The following is a 22454-nucleotide window of genomic DNA, read 5'->3' on the forward strand; positions in this document are numbered from 1 at the left end:
TAGAGCGAAGCTACTCACTTTTCTACATGAAAGCCTTTGAAATTGTAGTCTCTTAGTCTTCTCCATGGTAACATGTTTAGTGTCTGAAGTCATTCCATCTTGTCCATCCTGCTCAGGACATACGCTAGTTTGTCAGTTTTTGCTTATGACAATATATTAATGTTTGGTAGCATAGTCTTTTTTAGCTTGTTTGACCTGTTGTTAAATACATGTATTTAAAAATCTGTTATAGTATAACATTGAGTTATTTAGATTAATTGGAACTAGACATGATCTATAAATACAGATAATCCCTTCATATTTCTTGGGATATTTTCACACCTTCCCCTATCCTATTTACATTTCTGAGTTTACCTGAAAATTGAAATTTTTAACAGTGATCTGTGAAATTTTTTCTAAAAACCATCTTTTAATAAAATACTATCTCACAATCTCCTAATTGGCTTTCATTGCCTTGAGTTTTATAGAAATTAATTGTTCCTAAAGTAGATATCATATGTAAATAGAGCGTAGTGACAGATGTACATGTCTCAATGGCTACAAAGGGAGAAGCCCCAGCATATGGGGCAGGCATTATTCAAGATACCATTTTAGAAAACAGTTTAAAAAGTGAGAACAGCCACCAAGACCATTGTGGATCAGATGTTTCCTCTTTTAGCACCTTGTACTTAATAGGCATCTAATGTAGGGATCAATCATTAGTTCATCAAGGTATAATTACAGAAAATTTGAGGAAGTTATCTAAATGTACATGAAATATTACCTTTTGACTATAGCCTTTAATTCCAGTCAGCTAAGCAACTTTTTCAAGTGACAAGGATGTCTGGTGCTGTTTTTTCCGCTTTTTATGCCATATAGTTTTCTTACTTTCACATTTCCCCTAGCAGATTGCTGTTATTAGTAGCAGCAGCAGTCCTGATCTTCCAAAGGTGGTAAAAATTAGTAACCACAACATCAAGGTAGGATTTTTAGCATATTATATGTAACAAATCATGGCAGTGTTTATTATTTGTATTATTTGGAGAACTATTATTTACCCTTTCAGGAGGAAAAGGTTAAATTTCTGCTTCACAGGGCTTTTGCAAATAGTGCTAATGTGTTTTTATAACATTTAGCTTAGAGGAAAGTAATTCTGCTGGTCTTTCTGGTAGTAATACATTTCAAATGATTTTTATGTTGAGGCAAAAGGAATCTGTGGAGGGAAGAAGGAATTATGAATATAAATATTGTTAGGGTTCTTTAAATTTTCACAACAAAACAGTCTAGGTAACTAAATGTTTAGCAAAACAAGAGCCAGGTAATTGCATTTGTATCTTGTATACTATACAGATACTATATATCATTTGCATATATTAAGGCTAAAAATAAACTCCATAGTTTTCTTGTTATACTAAATTTATGGTCAAAGCAGGAAAGTGAATACCTTCTGTGGCATCATAGAAAAGAATAATGGATGACTCAGAGCCAGGAGATGAGGGTTCAAGGCTTTGCTTTACCATCAACTCACTGTGTAAATATCTCTCCCACTCTCTCAGCCGCAGTTCCTTTACCTAGTTGCTAGGAATACTGCCCCATCATGGAACTACCTGATAACTGTGCTAATGTGGATAGTGTTGTAGTGAAGCAGTAATGTTGTTACAATGAGCATCATAAACGTTTTCATTTAGACTCGTATCAGCAGATAGGCATTGGAATAAATAGCACATGTAGCATGCTACACATTATGAACTCCTCACCAAGCATCTAGTTATTCATACTCTTGAAAATTGATGAGACTAAATCTAGCTCTTTATCAGTAGCAAAAGAGCTAAATTCCATGGTTTTCATTTTCAAGGGAAGGCTTTTAAAAAAATAAATTTCCTTAGGACCATATTCTTGGCATACTTTAATACTGTTAATGTTTTGTTGTCCTGGTTTGTTTGTTTGTTTTAATATTTGTTCCTTTTCTGTTAGTGATAGCCTTTGCATTTGTGCCTGCCAACAAAATGCACCAGCATTTCTGGAGGATTTTACCTTTGCAGTAATGCTAATACCAAGAGTAGAGCTGATGATGCCTCAGTATCCAGACTGATCTCAAGTCTTTCTCAGATAGCTACATTCTTATTCAGCACCTGTCATAGGAGCTGCCCTCTCAGGTGTGAGATCTACCTGACTAAGAGGTAAACAAAACTGGTAGCCACCTTAGCATTTTACAAGCCGCATTATCAGTTATCCAAATTGGTCTTTTCCTACACTTAGACTAGAGGCTTTTTCTTCTTATTTGGAATGTTTTTGTTGATCTGGTTTTGTCTCTGGGTATTTTTTGTTTTTTGGATATTTTTTAAGTCTTGTAGATAACTGAAGAAGATATTACTAATGAATAATATTCCCCAGTATGCAGTAAGCATATTACACTGCTTGCTTGCTGCCATGTCTCCAGCAGAGGGTAAATTCACGTTACATTATGCCAGAGATTAATTTTGATTATTAATAATTTTCAAGTAGCCTAATTTCTTCTTGCCTGATGGAAGTTGCTGGCATCTTTCCAAACAGGTTCTCTAATGATCTTGCTTCACCATGGCAACAAATATGGAGGTGCTGGCTCAGCAGATAGTGGAGACACAGCAGGTGGCTGAGGTGAGTGACAGATGCTATTACAATAGCTGGCACACTTCCTTTTGAAAAAAGAAATATGTCAGTGTGCTCCGTTGTTTCCAAGTGACAGAGGCAGAGTGAGGCATCCTTACTGGGCAGATTCTGTTTATACTGTAGAGTAGAGGAAGTGTCAGTATAATGTGTGCCATCCCTTTATTTTCATAGGTTATGTGAGAAGTAGGGTGTCCCATTCTAAAATCAGACTTCTTTCAAAAATTTTAACTTTGTCTCCCTTACTGCCCAACCCCATGAGAAAATTGATGCTTCTAAAAATAAGAGGGCTACATTTTGACTTTGGAACTCAATTTCAATTTCTCTTACTTGATAACCAAGCTAAAAAGCTAATGCTCTGGAATTACTGAAGACCTAGTTCTTTTGAACCACAAGATATATTTCCAAAGTAAGTACACAAACTGTAAAGATGTGAATCCTCTAAAGCATGAAATTTTGAAGAGATTTGGAAATTGAACACAGACATTTAAAGCAATAAACATGAGTTGATCATTCAGATTGTATATAAACCTTTAATTTACCTACTCTATAAATAATGATTTATATCAGCTGGGAATTAAAGAGATCAAAGCAGATTTATTTCACCTCATTAAAATATTGAAATTTTCACTTAATTTACTAATTGTGTACCATATTATGGAAAAGTCAGGCTTGTAAAACTATTTACTCTTGTAAAATTGGTGTATTTATCAGTGTTTATAATGTTTTGTTATTGTGCTAAGAGAGGGATAAATTGCCTTCAGAATCCCCATAGACTATTGTACAAATGTGAAGTGAGGGTGAAGAGTAAGTTGTATCTATGGTCTTACTTTGTAGTCAGTAAAGTTTACTTTGGAAGCTAATTTGGACAGTCTTATTTTATGGATCACTGGCCTGAGAGATTAGAGTAATTCCTCGGGGGATCAGAGATCTTTGGGTTTAATGCGGTTGTGTGCTATGTCTACATTCATAAAATTGGCGTATGGAGATTCCTATGGATTCTGCTTTGCAGCTTTATGGCTTCTGTGTGCTTTAGGTTGTGTTCTTCCCAAGGAGGAATTTATCATGTTGCCTGGATTCCAGTATTACTTCTCTTGGCAGAAATTCTCTTCTGTAGATTTATAAAACAAAAAAAGATAGTCTAACACCTACTAGCTGTGTGACCCTGGGCAAGTCATTTCACTTCTTTCAGTCTTAGTTTCCTTATCTATAAAATGGCCAAAACAATTGCACCTCTCTCCCAGGGATGTGAGGATCACATAAGACAATATATGTAAAGTGCTTTGTAAATCTTAAAGCACTATAAAAATACAAGTTAATTTTTATGTTCATAATTTGGAATATAGAAATAATGTCTTTTATTCAAAAAAGGTGAAATTTTCCTCCAAACCATCTTCTTTTAATTTTCCTTACATTATTTTAAGATTTATTTTTATTTTTGGTTCATTTATGATATTTCAGTCTTAATAGTTTGAAAGCTTTCACAATTTCCCATTGAAAGGTAATAAAGGAACACCTAGAAGACAAGAAGAAGTACCTGTTAGATTAATTCAGAAGTAGATAAAATAGGTCTTACTGTTTTTCAGCTTCATTTGCTAAACAAATGATAACATAGTTGTTTGTATCAAGTACCCTGTCAGTATAGAAAGAATCACAGGTCTTATTTCTATGAGATATTTGTGAAGTGCTTAGCACAGTGCCTGGCACATAGTAGGTGTTTAATAAATGCTTATTTCCTCTCTTCTTCCCCCCACTTTATGTTACAGTCAAACTGGCCTACTTTCTGTTCCCCAAAATTGTCATTCTATACCCTCTTCTCTTTACTTTGTACAGGCCTGGACTTTGCTCCCTCTTCCCCTCTGCCTCTTAGACTACCCAGCTTTCTCAAGGGTTAACTCTGGTACCACCACATATAGGAATTTGTAAGTCATAGATCTAGAGTTAGAAAGGACCTTCGAGGCTCTCTAATCAAACCCCTTCATTTTGCAGATGAGCAAACTGAAGCCAGGAAGGTTGCTGCTTTGTCCAAGGTCACACAGGCAGGAAACAAGAACAAGGAGGATTGGAAGCTAGATCCTCTCGATGCTAGAGCCAGTACTCTTTCTTTTCTTGATCTTCCCAGTAGTTAGTGTTCTTTTCCTCTTTCAATCATTTTGCACATGTTGATGTGCTTGCTGCATTCCCTTCCTCTCCTCCAAAGCCCAACCGTGCTTAGGCAGTTTTTAGTCCTTACATCCCCCACACCTAGTGTGATGGCTTACATATAGTAGTTGCTTAATGAAGGTTTGATCAACGAGTGAGGCATCTGGTTTACTTTCTGGCTTTGAGTTATGAAAACTGTCATGATTATTATTATCCCCAACTTACAGATGAAGAACCCAAAGCCTCGAGAGTGGTGATTTGTCCGAGGGCGTACATCAGTAATGATACACTTGAAACTGCTGACGTACATTCATGTGGAATAAATTGGCCATTGTATTAACTAGCTTCTAATACGTGCAGATTCCTAAATTCCTCAAGGTAGAAGAGCAGTAGGAGTCATTTGAGTTTAGAATATGTTGCCTTCTCCTTATGAGTATAAGAATGACATGTATAAATAACTGAAATGAATGTCCGCTTTTATGCTAGATTAGTCTGTAGTGAATGAAGAGTTCTTGATAACCCTGTTCATTCTTAGGAGGATGTTTGTGGTAGGCCTTCATTCCCCCAACTCCCCTCCAACCCCCCGCAAAAACAACCTACACAAAGAACAGTATATTTAGAGGTATTAGAGTCCTAGGTCATTTCCTATGACTTCAGGTTTGGACTTCTTCTAGGATAGTATATCTTCTTGGTAAGAGACCTTGATTTCTTAGGTAAATCTAATTTTGTGTTTTAGTAAAAACACAAAAATGATTTAAATGGAAAATCTAGTTAAAATTGTATTTTAGACAATTGTGAAATACACTTTTAAACACAAGCTAAGGACCTTGAACAAATTTTTGACAAGTTTCTTTAACAAACTCAGAAGCTTATTTATATATAGATATAGATATTTGTCATAATATATTTAAATTTAAAGTGAGAGGTCTTATTTTCACCTTCCTGAACAGTTTGATATTTTGCATAATTAATATATGACATTTATGCATCTATGGGCAAACAAAATGCAAAGAACTCACACATTATGATGGTTTTTGTGACACACCCTGTGCTTCAGTCCTAGTAATGAAATAAAGGCTTCATGTTTTGATTCTAGTAGCCTTCAAATGGATAAGCTCACTGTTAAAAAACAGAACTATTTTAAGATAATGTTAAGAATCAGTCTATATTTTAATATTAGCTGCAGTACTGCATTAGATATGCTTTTTTTAAGAAAAATTTTAAACAAGCAGCCTTTTCCAAAAATATTAGATTTATGTATTTTTATTCAAATTAATCCCTCAATACAAGAAAAAAAATATTGGTTCTTTTAAAGGGAGTTTTAAAGATTTACAGATACCATTTATAAAACCAGCACCCTTGAGGAGGAAGCCCCTTATTTTATTAAAGATAATTGAATGGAAGAAAAAGAAAGAGCTTACCATTTATCAAGCAGAGTGTACTCATTAGCCTATCTACAGACTATACTCAGAATTTCAGGATGTGAATTTTAGATGTCTTTATGTGATGTGAATAAGATATAATGGTGATTGATTTTTGTACATGCTACGGGTACCTAAGTTACCAAAAAAATTTCAAATTATTTAAGTTCCAATACAATTTTTTTTTCTGTTACTTTGGATAGTAAGAGAAGGAAGAAGTGTAGTAAAACAAAATAAACCATTTCATCTATCACCTTAACTACACTTCACTGCTACCTCCAGATGGCTTTTGGGCATTTCAGATATTGGTGTTCTCCTTGAGGCCCTGATTTGGAACCTTTTTTCCATCATGGGAGTGATGATCACTTCTTCCAACCATCAGAGTTCAGTTTATATGGCCTGTCTAGTTCCATCACTCATTCCTTCAGCATGCTGTTGTATCTTTTCTGATTATAGAAGGTTAGAGAGCAAATCTGTCTTACATCTTGAAGTAAGACATCTTAGAAGATAGTGTTTACAGGGTAAAATCTGATTAAGAGTGATAAGAATAACTTTGTTTCCAGATAACTTAAAAGGTGTATGTGTGGGTGTGTTTGTATTTACCCCAGTATCTCCCAGTTTTCAGTTCCTCATCACCAACTGCCTATTGGAATTTCAGATGGAATGTTCCAGAGATGTCTTGAACTCAACCTAAACTGAACTGACCCTCTTCCAAACTTTCCTGTTTCTATGAAAGGTGCAACCATCCTTCAGTCCCTCAGATTTGTAGCCTTGGCATTAAGCTCTCCTTCTCCTTACCCTCACTGTACATGTCTAGTTATTTGCCAAAGCTTTCTGTTTCTACCTTCACAACATTTCTTGCATCCTACTCCTCTGTACTCACACAGCTACCACCTTAGTTGAATCTTTTCATTGCCTTTTACCTAGATTATTGTGTTTTATCATCTGCATTTCAAATTTTATATATTTTTCTCTTCTCTCCCTCAGGCATTCTGAGTGAATGATGTCATAATAACTGATATTTATATCATGCTGTACAGTTCATAAACAAACATTTCATGCATTATTATCCTCATTTTTATAAAAGAAACAGATTAACTGACTGACCCAGGGTCCCACCTGATAACAGTTCAAGATGGGATTTAAATTTAGGTCCTTCTGACTCTGTGTACTATGCCATACCATTTCATGGAATGTCAAGTTTTTAGCACCTTTAATGGGAGTGCAGAGATCTCTTGGATTTCTAACTTGATTTCCCTTGGGGGTGTTCTTGACAATTCTTTTTGATTATTTTATATATATATAAAATTCTTGATATTCTGATTCTTTATTCATTTGAAATGAATTAGTCTCAGTGTCTTCTGATTTGCAAAAAATTCCCCTTAATTCAGTCTCCTATTAAATGACAGTGCATAGAAAAAATTAGCAAAGATTATAATACTTAGTTTGACCATTAGTTTTTTTACCTTAGTTTTCCTTTATGTCATTTATTTCTAGATTTTCAACCAAATTGGTTACTGCATTCCATTGATGAAGCTACTAAAATGCAAAGGATTTTAAGGACCTTGTTATTTCTCTCTATTATAGCTTTTATACTTTGTAAATAATGTATACCGAGTTGATTTCTTTTTCTACATCAGAATTGTCTGTAGTGAAGTGTTTTGTTTTTTTCCATCTCATGGCATCCATTCCAGTTAGGTCATGGCTACCTTATTATTTGAAAAAGATATGAATATATTTATTTAAATGGTGGTATATTTTAACAATGTAGGATGTAATTATTGGACTCCATATCTCTAACTTTTGTTTTAGCCTAAACTTAAGTTTATCTTTTGAAAATGTAACTGATTGCTGATGGAATCCTTATATTTTAGAGCTCTTGGGGACTTCAGAGATCAGGTCATCTAATTCCCTTATTTTCTAGATTGGGAAGTCAAGAATATTGCCCCCCCTCACCCCCCCAAGGTGAAAGAATTCACCCAAGACCATGCAGCAAGTTAGTGACAAACCAGAACTAGACTTAAGTCTTCTGACTTGTAGTCAGTGTTCTTTCTACCTTAGTATACCATTTGCTATTACTGTTAATCAAGGATAGGAAAAATAATTAAAATCCATGGCTGCTCCCAAATCTTCATTTTTACCATTTTCACCATCTCCTTTGTTAAACTTATAACCAAACCTACACAGTCACAAATTAATTAATTTAATTTTCATTCCCTTATGCCTGAGCCTGGTAGAAATGCTGCCTCGAAAAGATGTTAGAAGAAAAAAAAGATTTGGCTAGTCTACAAACTAGATAATCAGCCTGACAGCAACTCTGTGAAATAGGTAGTATAGATATTTATTGTTCCCATTTTACAGATGAAATAACTGAATGTCAGAAAGATTGAGTCTGCATTGACTTCAGGCCCCAAGTACACTATGCTGCTTCACTTTATTTGGTATTTGGTTATCATTTTAGTGCTGACTATATGTACAGCATTAGACATTCATAGAAATTAGAGCTATAAAAGACTTCAGAGATCATGTATTCCAGAGGTTCTTAAGCTGGGGCCCATGAACTTTTTATATGTAATATATATTTTGATAACAATTTCAGTAATAGTTGGTTTCCTTTGTATTTTATTTTCTATACTTAAAATATGTTTTTCTGAGAAAAGGGTTCATAGGCTTCACCAGACTGTCTATGAGACCCATGACTCAAAAAGGGTTAAGAGTCCTTGATCAAATCCAGCCCTTTCTTTTTATAGATGAGAAATCTGAGTTCCTTAGAGTTGACATGATTAAACTTAAGTTTACACAGTTAGAAAATAGCAAAGTTGGGATTTAAACCAAGTCCCTTGATAGAAATACTTCATTCTTTCTATTCTTACTACAAGAGAGAGTAACCTCAAAAAAATTTTCAGTTCCAGATTTTCTCCCTCCCTTTAAAGAAGTCATGCAAAACCTTTTTCCATATTAGCTACCTTGTGGGAGGAAAAGCAAAAAAAAATAAAGAAAGGACAAAATGCTTCAGTCTGCACTCAGAGTTCATCAGTTCTCTTTCCAGAGGTGGAGAACATTTTATATCATGAGTCCTTTGGAGTTGCAGCGGGTGATTGTATGCTCAAAGTAGCTAAGTCTTTCACAGTTAATTCAAAGATTGAATAACTAATAAATACATGAAATTGCCAAAGAGTATTTTCACATAGCAGCAAGACCAATCAGTACTAATTAATATGTCTTGGCTTTTCTCTCTCTTAAACTATTGGTTATTGAACTTGCTTTTCACCTGACAGTCTAGTTTCCCCGGTTAGATTGTTAACTAAGGGCAGACTCCTTTGTCTTTAAATTCTGGATCTCCCATAGTACCTTGTACCTGTAAACATGATTTATTTATTTGTTCATTTAAATTTAGTAGGGAAGGAGTAGCAGGAGGATAGATAAGGAGGTATGACAGCAAGAAAACTAGTCAGAGATGTCCTGTTGCAGCAGTAAATAAAAGCCTGTTAGAGAGCTACATGAAGAATTTTCTTGATAAAATAAACATTTTAATTGATCGTGACAGTTCAACTGGATTCATAGGGGTTGAATTTGGGTCTTAGCTGTCTTTTCTCAGTTACTAATTTTTTAGCTCATGGTTACCATTTAAGTTGAAAAAGTAAAACTGTCATGTCCAGTAAAAGATTATGCATTGTTTCAGGTATTTGTGCACAAGATTAATGATGACAATAACTGACATCTATATGATACCTTAAGTTTTCAAAGTAATTTCTTGACAAAAATTATCTTCTTATTAATAAATGTGGAGACCAGACTTGTTCAAGATTATGTGGCTAGTAAGAAGCTGACCTGGGATGCAAATCCAGGTCTTGTGACTCTAAGCCCAGGGTTCATTCTGCTATTGTAGGTAGCTCCTGCCTTTTGGTCACAATTCATTTATAGAAACCATATCATAGAGTAGACCATATTTTTATTTAGTAACAATGTTGTAATTGTGGGTCACTTTAAATATGTGTCATTGAACCAAAACCACAGTTAGAAACCCCTAATGTAGCATGAGAGATCCACCCCAGCATTTTGCAAACAAATCATTGGATATTTCTTTTTAAATGTTCTTTTATCAACTAAAATCAAATTGTGAGACTTATGCTTAGATCCCAGTTGTATATCATTATATGAATTACAAATTCTTTGATGGCTCTGTACTCAAATGAGATAATCTCTGGTAGAGTGCCTTATAAACCTTTAAACACTGCATACTAAGATGGAGCCAAGATGGCTGATTAGGGGCAGCAACCCATCTGAACTCTTACATCATACTCTTCCAAACAGTTTAATGCCTCAAATCAATTTTGGAGCAGCAGATTCAACAAATGACAGGGTGAGACTTTTTTCCAGCCTCCAAAAACTCAGGTCAGCAGGAGAGGTCTGTAACATGGATGGAGGTCTCTCTGGAATACATAGTGCCAGCACCAGCCTCAGACCTTGAAGGGCCATAACAGCCGCAGCAGCAGCAGTTTTGGGAGCTTGCAGCCCAGAGACAGGAAGGGAGTCAGACAACTGGTTAGGAAGAAATTACAAGGGACCCTTTACTGGCACCAGGTTCAGCTGGTGTTCATTGGCAATCCCATTGCACATATCAGTTCTGGGTTGCAGTTTCAGGGTAGGAAGAAGTGCTTGTGGTCTGTCACAGGGGAGCAGGGGACCTGGTCACAGTTCCAGGGCCAATCACTAGTGTGTACAGGGAACAGGGTCCTGGGTAAAGACCAGAACACAGATCAAAAGAGCAAGGACCACACTTCTCCCTGGATCATACCACCTGGGCAGCATTAAAAACTTAGAGACTCCCAAAACTAGCTCAGAAAACAGCAACACAAAAAAGCCTGAAGCTTGGGACAGGGTTCCCCCAAAGTCCCTCCCTGCCCAAGTGAGCAAAGCCTAGCTTTAACGTAAAGTTCAAAGTCAAGAAATAGACTGGGAAAATGAGCAAACAATAAAAGAACTTACCCATAAAAAGCTACTGTGGTGACAAGGAAAGCCAAGACAAACTCAGAAGTCAATAATGTGAAAACAGCCACAAGCACAGCTTCAAAGAAAAATGCCAATTTGACACAAGCTGAACAAGATTTCCTGAAAGAGTTAAAGAAAATGATAAGGGTAGTAAAGGAAAAATTGGGGGGCAAAATGAGAAGTGATGCAAGAAAAATAAAGGAGAATTAAGAGGTTGTTTTTTTTTAAGACACAAAAATTCACTGAAAAAAAGAACTGTTTAAAAAGCAGAAGTAGCTCACTGAAGAAAATAATTCCTTAAAAATTAGAAGCATAAAATTAGAGAAATCATAAGACTCGATAAAATTAAACTGTTTACATTTCTATGTGGGAAAATAACATGTAACTCCTAAGGAGTTTATCATTTTCAGGGCAGTTAGAGGAAATCTCTAAATACAGAGGGCATGGATGTAAGTTGATCACGTTGAAATGATCTCCAAAAAAAAAGAAAAAAAGGAATGGGAAAGAGGAATTCACTGGGAGAAAAGGGAAATGGGGAAGCAGAATGGGGAAAATTTTCTCACATAAAAGAGGCATGCAAAAAAGAGCTTTTGCAGTGAAGGGGAAAATGGGACAGGGGGTATGACAGTCAATTCTTGAACCTCATTCATTGGAATTGGTTCAAAGAGGCAAGAATACATACTTGGGTATGGAAATATTTTACCCAATTGCGAAATAAGAGGAGAACAAGATAGAGAAAAAGGGGTGGGAGTAGGGGGATGATAAAAAAAGGACTGTGCGTTAAGGAAGGCAGTGATCAAAAGCAAAATAGATTTTTTAAAATTAATTTGTTTTCAGTTTTCAACAATCACTTCCATAATATGTCTTAAATTTTCTCCCCCTTCCTCCCTGAGTTGGTATGTATTCTTATATGGGTTGTACACATATGTTCTTATTAAACACATTTTAACGTTAGTCATGTTGCATAGAGGAATTAAAATGAGTGGGAGAAACCATGAGAAAAACCAAAACAAAAGATAACACAAGGGAAAATATTCTGCTTCATTCTGCATTCCAATTCCATATTCTTTCTCTGGATGTGGATGGCTTTTTGCCTCAATAGTCCTTTGGGAATGTTTTAGGTCCTTGCTGTGAAGGACTAAGCCTATCAAAAACAGTCCCTGCACATTGTGGCTGTTACTGTGTATAATGTTCTCCTGATTCTGCTCATTTCACTTAGCATCAGTTCATATAAGTCTTTCCAGACTTTTCTGAAGTCCTTCTGTTTGTCATTTCTCATAGCCTAATAGCATTCCATTACATTCATGTACGATAACCTGTTTGGTCATTCCCCAACTGATGGGCATCCCCTTGATTTCCAGTTCCTGGCCATCACAAAGAGAGCTGCTATAAATATTTTTGTACTTGTGAAATCTATAAGTATTGTCTCTACCTATTAAATGTGAGCTGCATGAGAGTAGGAACTGTCTTTTTTTAATGTATCCCCAGTGCTGAAACATACTTTGACTAAGCACTAATAAATGCTTTTTCACTTATTCATTTAGGTGAAAGATAGTAAAAGAGAGTTTAGTTAGATTTTTGATCCAGGCCATCATAAGAACAAAGTAGTAACTTATAAGTTTTAAAATAGGCTCATCTACTGTCATTCAGATAGGATTATTTAGTACCTGGGGTTTTTTTGGTTTTATTGTTTTTTGTTTTTTTTTTAAATATTATTTGAACTCTCTTAGGAAGATTCTGAAGATCATCTGGCAGGATAAGGTACCAAATACTGAGGTCATTACTCGTATTAAACTGCCAACCATTCAAACTATGCTTCAGAGAACACAAACCTCATGGGCTGGTCACGCACATTGTTTGAATGAAAAATGTACGCTTGCCAAAAAGACTATTTTATGGAGAGCTCTCATGGGACAAGCAATGACATGGTGGTCAGAAGAGGTGATACAAGGACACTCTCAAGGTCTCTCTCAAGAACTTTGATTGTGTGACATGGGAGACAGTGACACAGGACCACTTAGCAAGATATGCCCACATCAGAGAAGGTGCTGTGCTCTCTGAGCAAAGCAGAATTGAAACAGCTCAAAGGTCAAATAGGATGGTCAAATTTAGAGTATCCACCCCAAATATTCACCCGGACTAACTGTGCCCAGTCTGAGCTCGTATTGGTCTGATCAGCCACAGTTAGACATTGAATCTTGACTTTGTCATACTGATGTCATTTTGGTCCTCTTTAAGAACGAAGGACAACAACCACCACCAGCACCATTTAGTGCTTGGTACATGCTAGGTTCTATGCCAGACACAAAGACAAAAATGAAATTGTCTCTGCCATCAAGAAGCGGTCTACAGGGGGTGAAACAACATGTTTGTAAGTATATAAAAAGTAGAATTCACTATTTGACAAAAAATGCTAGGAAAACTGGATAACAATGGAGCACAAACTAGGTATATATCAATATTTCACACCATACACCAAGATAAGAACAAAATGGGCACATGATTTAGACATAAAGGGTGATAGCATATATAAATTAGAACAGTAAGAAATTGTCTACCAGTCAGATCTATGAAGAAGGGAAGAATTCGTGACCAAATGAGATAGAGCATTATGAAATATAAAATAATTAATTTTGATTATGTTAAAATAAAAGGCTTTTGCACAAATAAAACGAATACAACTAAGATTAGAAGGAAAGCAGAAAGCCGGGGAAACAGGTGTCTCCAATAAAGGTCTCATTTTCCAAATACATAGAGAACTGAGCCAAATTTATAAGAATTCAAGTCATTCTCCAGTTGATAGATAGTCAAAGAATATGAACAGGCAATTTTCAGATGAAGTAATCAAAACTTTCTGTAGTCATGTGAGGAAATAAGAAATGCAAATTAAAACAACTCTGAGGTACCACCTCATATCTATCAGATTGGCTAATATGACAAAACAGGAAAATGATAAATGTTGGAGAGGATGTGGGAAAACTGGACTCTGATACATTGCAGGTAGAGTTGTGAATTGATCTAATTCTGGAAAGCAACTGGGAACTCTGCCCAGAGGGCTATAAAACTGCATACCCTTTGATCCAGCAATACCACTACCATATCTGCATCCGAAAGAGATTATAAAAAATGGGAAAAGAATATCAGGGCAGTTTTCCTTGATAATTTCATGAAAAATGATGTCTAGGTGCTTTTTTTGATCATGGATTTCAGGTAGTCCCATAATTTTTAAATTGTCTATTTTCCAGGTCAGTTGTTTTTCCAATGAGATATTTCCCATTATCTTCTATTTTTTCACTCTTTTGGTTTTGTTTTGTAATTTCTTGGTTTCTCATAAAGTCATTAGCTTCCATCTCTAACATTCTAATTTTTAAAGAACTATTTTTCTTCAGTGAGCTTTTGAACCTCCTTTTCCATTTGACCCATTCTGCTTTTTAAAGCATTCTTCTCCTCATTGGCTTTTTGAACCTCTTTTGCCAGTTGAGTTAACCTGTTTTTAAAGGTGTTATTCAGCATTGTTGGGGTCTCCTTTAGCAAGCTGTTGACTCACTTTTCATGATTTTCTTGCATGGCTCTCATTTATCTTCCCAGTTTTTCCTCCACCTCTGTTACTTGATTTTCAAAATCCTTTTTGAGCTCTTCCTTGGCCTGAGACCATTGCATACTTATTTTGGAGGTTTTGGATGCAGAAGCCTTGACTTTTAGGTCTTCCTCTGATGGTATGCATTGTTCTTCCTCATCCAAAAGGATGGAAGAAAATACCTGTCCACCAAAAAAGTAGCCTTCTAAAGTCTTAATTTTTCCCCCCTTTTTGGATATTTTTCCAGCCAATTACTTGACTTTTGAGTCTTTTGTCAAGAGGAAGGTATACTCTTGGGACTTGTAAATTCTCAATTCCTACAAGGTGGCACAATCAAGGGAGAGGTGTTTCCTCCTCTCCTGGCCTAAGCTCTTGTCTGTGAGCAACCACAAGCACTCTTTTCTGCCTAGGATCTGCAAGTACAATTCCCTCTCCACAACTGTCTCCAGCTCCACCATGCCAGTACTCTTCCTCAACCCAGGAGAGCCACTCAGGGCTGAGATTCAGATCAGTGGCTCATTTCCCCCACAGGCTTTAGGCCGAGGGCTCCAAAAATGGATGCTGCCGCTGTACTTGCTGCTGAGGGCGGGGCCAGACCCTGTTCTCTTCTCACACAGGTAAATGAGTTTTCTCGCTGACCTTTGAAGCTGTTTTTGGTGTGTGTAGGTTGAACAATCTGGGAACTGCAGCTGCTGCCAGGGATTCTGCCCTCTGAAGCCTGTTCCTGTCCTGTCCCTGTTGTACCGTGGCCAGTTCCGGGCTGTGCTCCACACCCAGTGCAATAGACCTTTCCTGTCGGCCTTCCAGGCTGTCTTAGGCTGGAAATCTCTTTCACTCTGTCATTTTGTGGCTTCTGCTGCTCTAGAATTTGTTTAGAGTCATTTTTTACAGATATTTTATGGGCTATAGAGAAGAGCTTCTACAGGTCCGTCATTCTATTTCACCATCTTGGCTCCACTCCCCATATATCAAATTTCTTATTTTAGGAAGAGGGTAGTGAGGGGAAAGAAAAATTTGGAACTTGGAATCTTGTAAAAGTGATCATTAAAAATTGTTTTTATATAATTGGGAAAAAATAAAATACTATTAAAAATAAAAAAATTCAAGTAAACTAAAAGAAATATATGCAAAGTAATTTGTGGGAAAATAAGCATCTGGAGGAACTTAGGAGAGTTTTGTGTAGGAAGTGACTGAACTCAGCTTAGAAAGAAACTCAGAATTCTACTAAGAGGAGGTTAGGAGGAACAGAATTCCAGGCTTGGGAAACTGTCTGTACAAAGTTATGTAGAGAGGATATGAAATGTCATGTGGAAGGAACAGCAAGAATGCCCATTTGACTTTAGTTTGTAAAGGCAAATTATGTGTAATTAGCCTGCAAAGATAGGTTGGAGCCTGATTGTAAAGGGCTTTAAATGCCAAACAGAAGAGTTATTATGTCATCCTCAAGACCAGTAGTATCAAACTCAAATAGAAACAGGGGCCATCTAAGAAGAAACTGAGGCCCAAAGAGGGTAAGTGACTTGTCCAAGGTAACAGAAAAAGTGACAGGTGGAACCCAGTTACTTTGACTCCAAATCTAATACTCTTTCTACTGGATCAAGCTGTCCTTGAAGAGAACTTGGCCTCTTGTAGCAACTGTAGAGAAAGGGGTCTATGCAAGAGATGTGGGGGAAGAGAGGATTGGTGAAACCTGGCAACTCTTTGGATATGTGGAGGAGGGGAGAGTGAGGAAACAGATGACACCAAAGTTGCAAATCCTAGTAATTTGGATTGACAAAGTTAGGGAAGTTCAGAAGAGGGATGTGTGGAGGAAGAAATAAGAGATGCCTATGAAACATCCAGTTCAAAATGCCCATGACCCCAAGTAAGCAGTGGGTGATGTTAGACTGGCTCTGGTTAATAAATAAATAGCAGTAAGAGAGTAAAGAGTTAAAGGCCCAGGTCAGAGGGTTATATATCCCCAGTTAAGGAGTAGAACGTAGGTGTGATCAGACCGGGAGGAGGAAAATCAATCCGGGGGGAGAGGAAAAAGTGGCCATACTTTTTAAAGTTTCAATGTTTTTATCCTATTGCTAGAAGTTAGTCAAACCAACAGGTATATATTAAGCTCCTACAATTCCTCTATCACTGTGGAAGCACTAGGTCTACAAACAAACTACTCCCTTCAAAAGAAAAAATTCCTGCTTTCAAGGAGCTGACAGTCTAATGTAGGGGATAACATGCAAAATGACTGTTCACAAAAGATAAGTTGGAGATAATTTCAGAGGGAAGACCCTAAGATTAAGGAGGATTGGGAAAGACTTCTTGTAGAAAGTAGAATTTTGGCTGAGACTTGAAGTCAGGGAAACCAGGAGGTGGAGATGAGGAGAGAAAGAATTGTAGGCATAGGATACAGCCAGAGAAAATGCCTGGAGCACCATGTGCAAGGAATAGCAGGGGAGCCAGGATCGCTGGATCAAGAGTGTGGGGAGGTATAAGAAGACCCTTAAGGCAGAAACTGGCCAGGTTATGTTATGTGGAGGATTTTATATTTAGTCTAGGTGCAATAAGGAGCCACTTGAGATAACTGATCAGGGGGATAACATGGTGAAACTTGCACTTTAGGAAGATCAATTTGACAGCTGAGTAGAATATAGACTGGTATTGAGTGAGACTTGAAGCAGAATGACCAACTAGTAGACTACTGCAATGATCACTTGCAGTAGACCTATACCAGGGTGAGAGTGTCAGGAGAAAAGAGACATATATGAGAGATGTTAGGAAGATAGAAACAACCAAACTTGGCACCTAATTAGATATGGGAAGTGAGAGTAAGGAGTTGAGGTTAACAACTAGGTTGTGAACCCAGGTGATTGGTAGGATGGTGATGCCCTTGACAGTAATAAAATTAACAAGAGAAGCTAGATTGGGTTTGGAGAGGAAGGATATTTTTTTTTTAAATGAAATTGTACTTCCTGTTGGAAGAGTAATCCACAAGTTCTGGTTGGTGTAGGAAGCATTATTGGCATTTATAATACATTATTGAGTTCCCTTAGATACCTGTTGGAAATAGATTTCTCTTTGTCCTCCTTCACATGTTTTCAATTGTGGTCGTGCAATAATAAAGTTATTTGTGACTGACCAGTTAATAAACAATTAAATCATTTGAAATGCTTCAAATTCTAAGTAAAAATTAGCTATCTTAACCTGACATCTTTTATTGCTCTTGCATGGTATCCAGAGACATACTTTCTCTTAAGAAGAGAGACTGAAAGAGTTTACTGATAAAAATAAAATGTCACCTCTGGATTCTCAATCAGTTTTCTTTTAGAAATATTATGGCATGGATACGTACACAACTATCACAAGTTAGCTACCAGGAGAAGTGATTACTCACAATTTCTCAAGGTATTTTGTACCTCATAAGCACTTTCATATGCTGCATTGTATTTGTGTACATGCTTTTTCTTCCCATTAGACTGTAAGCTCCTTATTAATGTATCTTAATCATCTATATATTCTTAGGATGTAGTTATTAGCACACAGTAAATGTTGAATTGTCCAAATGCCACTGGAGACTATATACCTTTCTGAATAGTGCCCAAACCTATATCCATTTTACTGAATCTTAGTGTCTGAAAGAACATGAGGGGCCATTTAATCTAACCTGTACCTGAAAAGGAATTCCTCTAACATATTTGATAGGTAGTCATGACACTTTTGCTTAATTTCTTTAGTGAGGGGACTTACCAAGGCAGCCCTTTTCATTTTTGAATTGTTCTAATTGTTAGGAATTTTTTCTTTACATCATACCTAAATCTTCTTGCTACAAGTTCTACCTATTGTATCTAACTCTTTCCTCTGGAGCCAAGGAAAATACATGTCTTCTACATGACAACCCTTCAGGTACTCATATAAGTATCATTTAAATCCTACACCCTTTCCCCCAGTCTTTTCTTACATCTAAACATTTCCAGTTCCTTAAACAGATCCACATCTGATCTCTAGCCTATCAGCATCCTTCTTAATGTAGTACTTAGAAATGGACAAAAAACTCCAGATGTGTTCTGACAAAGATAGAGCATAGTGAGATTCTTATCTTCTTAGTCTTTAGATACTCTTAAGTGTAGCCTAAAATTATATTAGCTTTTTCTGGCTGCCATATTGCATTGTAGATTCATCCTGAGCTTTCGGTACCCTTAAACTCTCAGACTTTTTTAAGACAAATAGCTACTTAGCCATACTTCCCTCATCTTGGAATGAATGAAAAAAGCTTTTATTAAGTGCTTACTACATGCAAACCACTGCTAAGCACTGGTTTAGCAGATCAAAAAGTAAAACAATCCGTGCTCTCAACAAACTCACAGTCTATTGGGAGAGACAATACATGGAAGATTTGAGCTGCAAATGTAAGAGATGTTAAGCTTTACTAGTATTTAACAGAAGGTTCTATCCTGGTACCCTCATTCATTCTGTAAGGCAGACAGTCATGTGTTATATAAAGCGTGAGAGCTATCCTGAGGGAAGATCAGAAGTTACAAATCATGAAGTTAGACAATGGCTTCTTCATTCATGTATTCACTTTCTGCATGTTGCAGTGAATGAATGAATGAAAATAGCATTTTTCAGTGTGTAAAGCACAATGCTAAGCTCTAAGCATGCTAGTGGCACTCATGTTCTAAATGGGAAGACATTATGATGTATTGTAGTTTACATATGCCCAGTTTAGTTGGTGTATGGATTAGATTATTTAGTTTTAATCAAACTAACCCTAACAAGAGTGGACAAGTGGCTTAAAAAGATTCTTGAAATGAAACCATGGATTGCTGATATTACGGATAATGTGAACATAAGCAAAGAAGGGCTGTTAGGTGGCACAGTGGATAGAGTGCCAGACCTGGAGTCAGGAAGAGCTTAATTCAAATCTAGCCTTAGGCACTTACTAGTCACTTAACCAAAGTCATCTTTGAAATGAACTGCAGAAAAAAATGACAAACCACTCTAGTATCCCCACCAAGAAAACCCCAAATGAGGTCAAGAAGAGTCAGGCACAAGTGAAAAACAATTGAACAACATGCGAGCAAGAAAATAGAGCTGATACTTGTGTTATAAGATGTCACCCATCTTTTTCTTTTAACAGGTGAGGAAAATGAGGCAAACAGAGGTTACACGACTTGCCCAGTGTCACACAGCCAATAAGTGTGTGAGGCCATATTTGAACTCAGGTTTTCCTCCCTCTAGGCCCAGTAGTCTGTCCACTGTGCTTCCTAGCTAGCAATGCTAAGTGCAACTAGTGTTGAACTTCTCTATTTAGATCTCTGTGTCTTTAAAAGTATCTTTTCCAGTCAAGACGTTAAAGCTATGTATCAAAGTAATCTGAACTTAAAACCAAAATTTTGAATCTCATAGTATTAAAATATTCTTAAAAAAACAAGGGGGTAATTTAATCATAATGCTCCCACTAAAGAATATTATTATTAATAACATTTTTATTTTTGGACCAGACCTGGAATTTTATTGGTGTTGATAACTCCCAATTAGAAAACTTCCTGTACTGGTGTGGTTTGGCACTTACTCTTCAATTTAGTCCAAGAGTGTTGCCTCAGGATATTGAAGAGATCTTTCCAAACTGATAACAGCATTGAATCATTTTTTGATACGGCCATTCAGCCGTGACTGTACCATGTTCTGCTGTGCATCTCCATCTTGTCCACAAAGGTGGTGCTTTGCCCAAAGCTTTAATCAAAATAGAAAAGGGGAGCAAGGGAGAGTGTATTTGTCAGATTATGGAGAATGAAGAAATTTATGACCAAACGAGATAGAGAACATTATAAAGTGTAAAAGGGATCATTTTGATTACATGAAATTGAAGTTTTTGCACAGAGCCAATGCAACCAAGATTAAGAAGAAAGCAGAAAACTGGGAAAGAATTTTTCATTATTATTATTATTTTATTTGTTTTCAGTGTTCTACAATCACTTCCATATATCTTAGATTTTTCCCCTTCCTTCTCCTTTTCTCCCCTACCTCCCTACTCCCTCCCTGATAAGGCATACAATTTTATATGGGTTCTACACATACATTCCTATTAAATACATTTTTACCTTAGTCATGTTGCATAGAAGAATTAAAATGAATGGGAGAAATCATAAAACAAAACAAAACATAATACAAAAGAAAATGATCTGCTTCATTCTGGGATCGAATTCCATAGTTCTTTCCCTGCATTTGGAAGGCATTTTGCCTTAAGAGACCTTTGGGAATTATTTAAGTCCTTGCATTGCAATGAAGGACTAAGTCTACCAGAAAAATTCCTCACACACTGTGGTTGTTGCTGTGTACAAAGTTCTGGTTCTGCTCCTTTCACTCAGCATCAGTTCATATAAGTCTTTCCAGGCCTTTCTGAAGTCTTCCTGTTCATCATTTCTTATAGCACAATAGTATTCCATTACATTCATATATCACAACTTGTTCAGCCATTCCCCAATTGTTGAGTATCCCTTGATTTCCAGTTTTTGGCCACCACAAAGAAAACTGATATAAATATTTTTGTACATGTGGGACCTTTCCCATTTTTATGATCTCTTGGGGATACAGTCCTAGAAGCGATATTGCTGGGTCAAAGAGTATGCATATTTTTGTAGCCCTTTGGGCATCATTCCAAATTGCTCTCCAGAATGGTTGGATCACCTCACAGCTCCACCAACAATGAATTAGTGTTTCAACTCTCCCACATCTTCTCCAACATTTATCATCTTCCTGTTTTGTCATGTTAGCCAATCTGATAGGTGTGATGTGGTATCTCAGAGCTGTTTTGATTTGCATTTCTCTAATCAATAGTGATTTAGAGCATTTTTTTCATATGACTACAGATATCTTTAATTTCTTCCTCTGAAAACTGCCTGTTCATATCCTTTGACCATTTATCTATTAGGCAATGACTTGTATTCTTGTAATTTGACTCAGTTCTCTACATATGGGAAAGAATTTTTACAACCAGTGTTGTGATAAAGGTCTCATTTCTAAAATATATAGAGAACAGAGTCAAATGTACAAAAATACAAGTCATTCCCTAGTTGATAAATGGTCAAAGGATATGAACAGACAGTTTTAGGAGGAAGAAATTAAAGCTGTCTATAGACAAAACAGAGATAAATTACCTCCACTACATTCCTCTGACCTGCCAGTTCTAATGACTCTGAAACAAAAAATAGAAGTGAGATTACTCTTCTATGATCTCTTGTTGGAGCCAGTTTGTAAATCATCCCGTTAATAGGCCATTAGAGAGTTTTGCCAAGAATTGAATTCAGGCTTAATTGTCTAGAATTCTCAGCTCTCCTCAATAACATTTGCCTATTTCCAGTGTCCTATTCGCTATAATCTTTTCAGTATCCCTGATAGTGATCAGAAGTCACATTTTTATTTTAGGGCCTTGAGATAAAATAAATACAGGCCTGTTGACTGAAATTTATCAAGATCAGCTAGGTCTTTTTTTACTATCTTTCTGTTCACCCATGCCTTGTCCTTTCCAATCCAAAGTTTATTCTCTGTGGCAGAGAAATTAGGAACAAAATAGATGTTGAGCAGCTTTTTCTTTCCTTCATAGCATGTGGGATCTGTTGTTACATCTGCTCCTGTCCCATCTTTGTTATACCAAAAAACAACCCTTTTTTCCTTTAACTTTACTCTGGGCAAGTTGGCCGTCTCTGCTCATTCTG

The 22454-nt window shown here is 36.6% G+C and overlaps 1 protein-coding gene across 4 annotated transcripts in view; it reads left to right on the forward strand.

Annotated features, from left to right (window-relative positions):
• NR2C2 (nuclear receptor subfamily 2 group C member 2) overlaps positions 1-22454 on the forward strand; it is a 116989-nt gene that overhangs the window by 17874 nt on the left and 76661 nt on the right. For 2 of the 4 annotated variants that reach the window (XM_072598395.1, XM_072598392.1), the window contains exons 2-3: positions 1954-2159; positions 2533-2616. The exons of 1 other annotated variant lie outside the window; for it this stretch is intronic. In XM_072598395.1, the coding sequence (XP_072454496.1) occupies positions 2557-2616 (60 nt within the window). In that variant the 5' untranslated portion in view covers positions 1954-2159; positions 2533-2556. The remainder of the gene's footprint in view (positions 1-1953; positions 2160-2532; positions 2617-22454) is intronic. One more of the 4 variants, XM_072598393.1, reaches the window with a different exon arrangement.

The sequence above is a fragment of the Notamacropus eugenii genome, chromosome 3 (assembly GCF_028372415.1).
Source record: "Notamacropus eugenii isolate mMacEug1 chromosome 3, mMacEug1.pri_v2, whole genome shotgun sequence".
In the NCBI taxonomy this organism is placed as follows: domain Eukaryota; kingdom Metazoa; phylum Chordata; class Mammalia; order Diprotodontia; family Macropodidae; genus Notamacropus; species Notamacropus eugenii.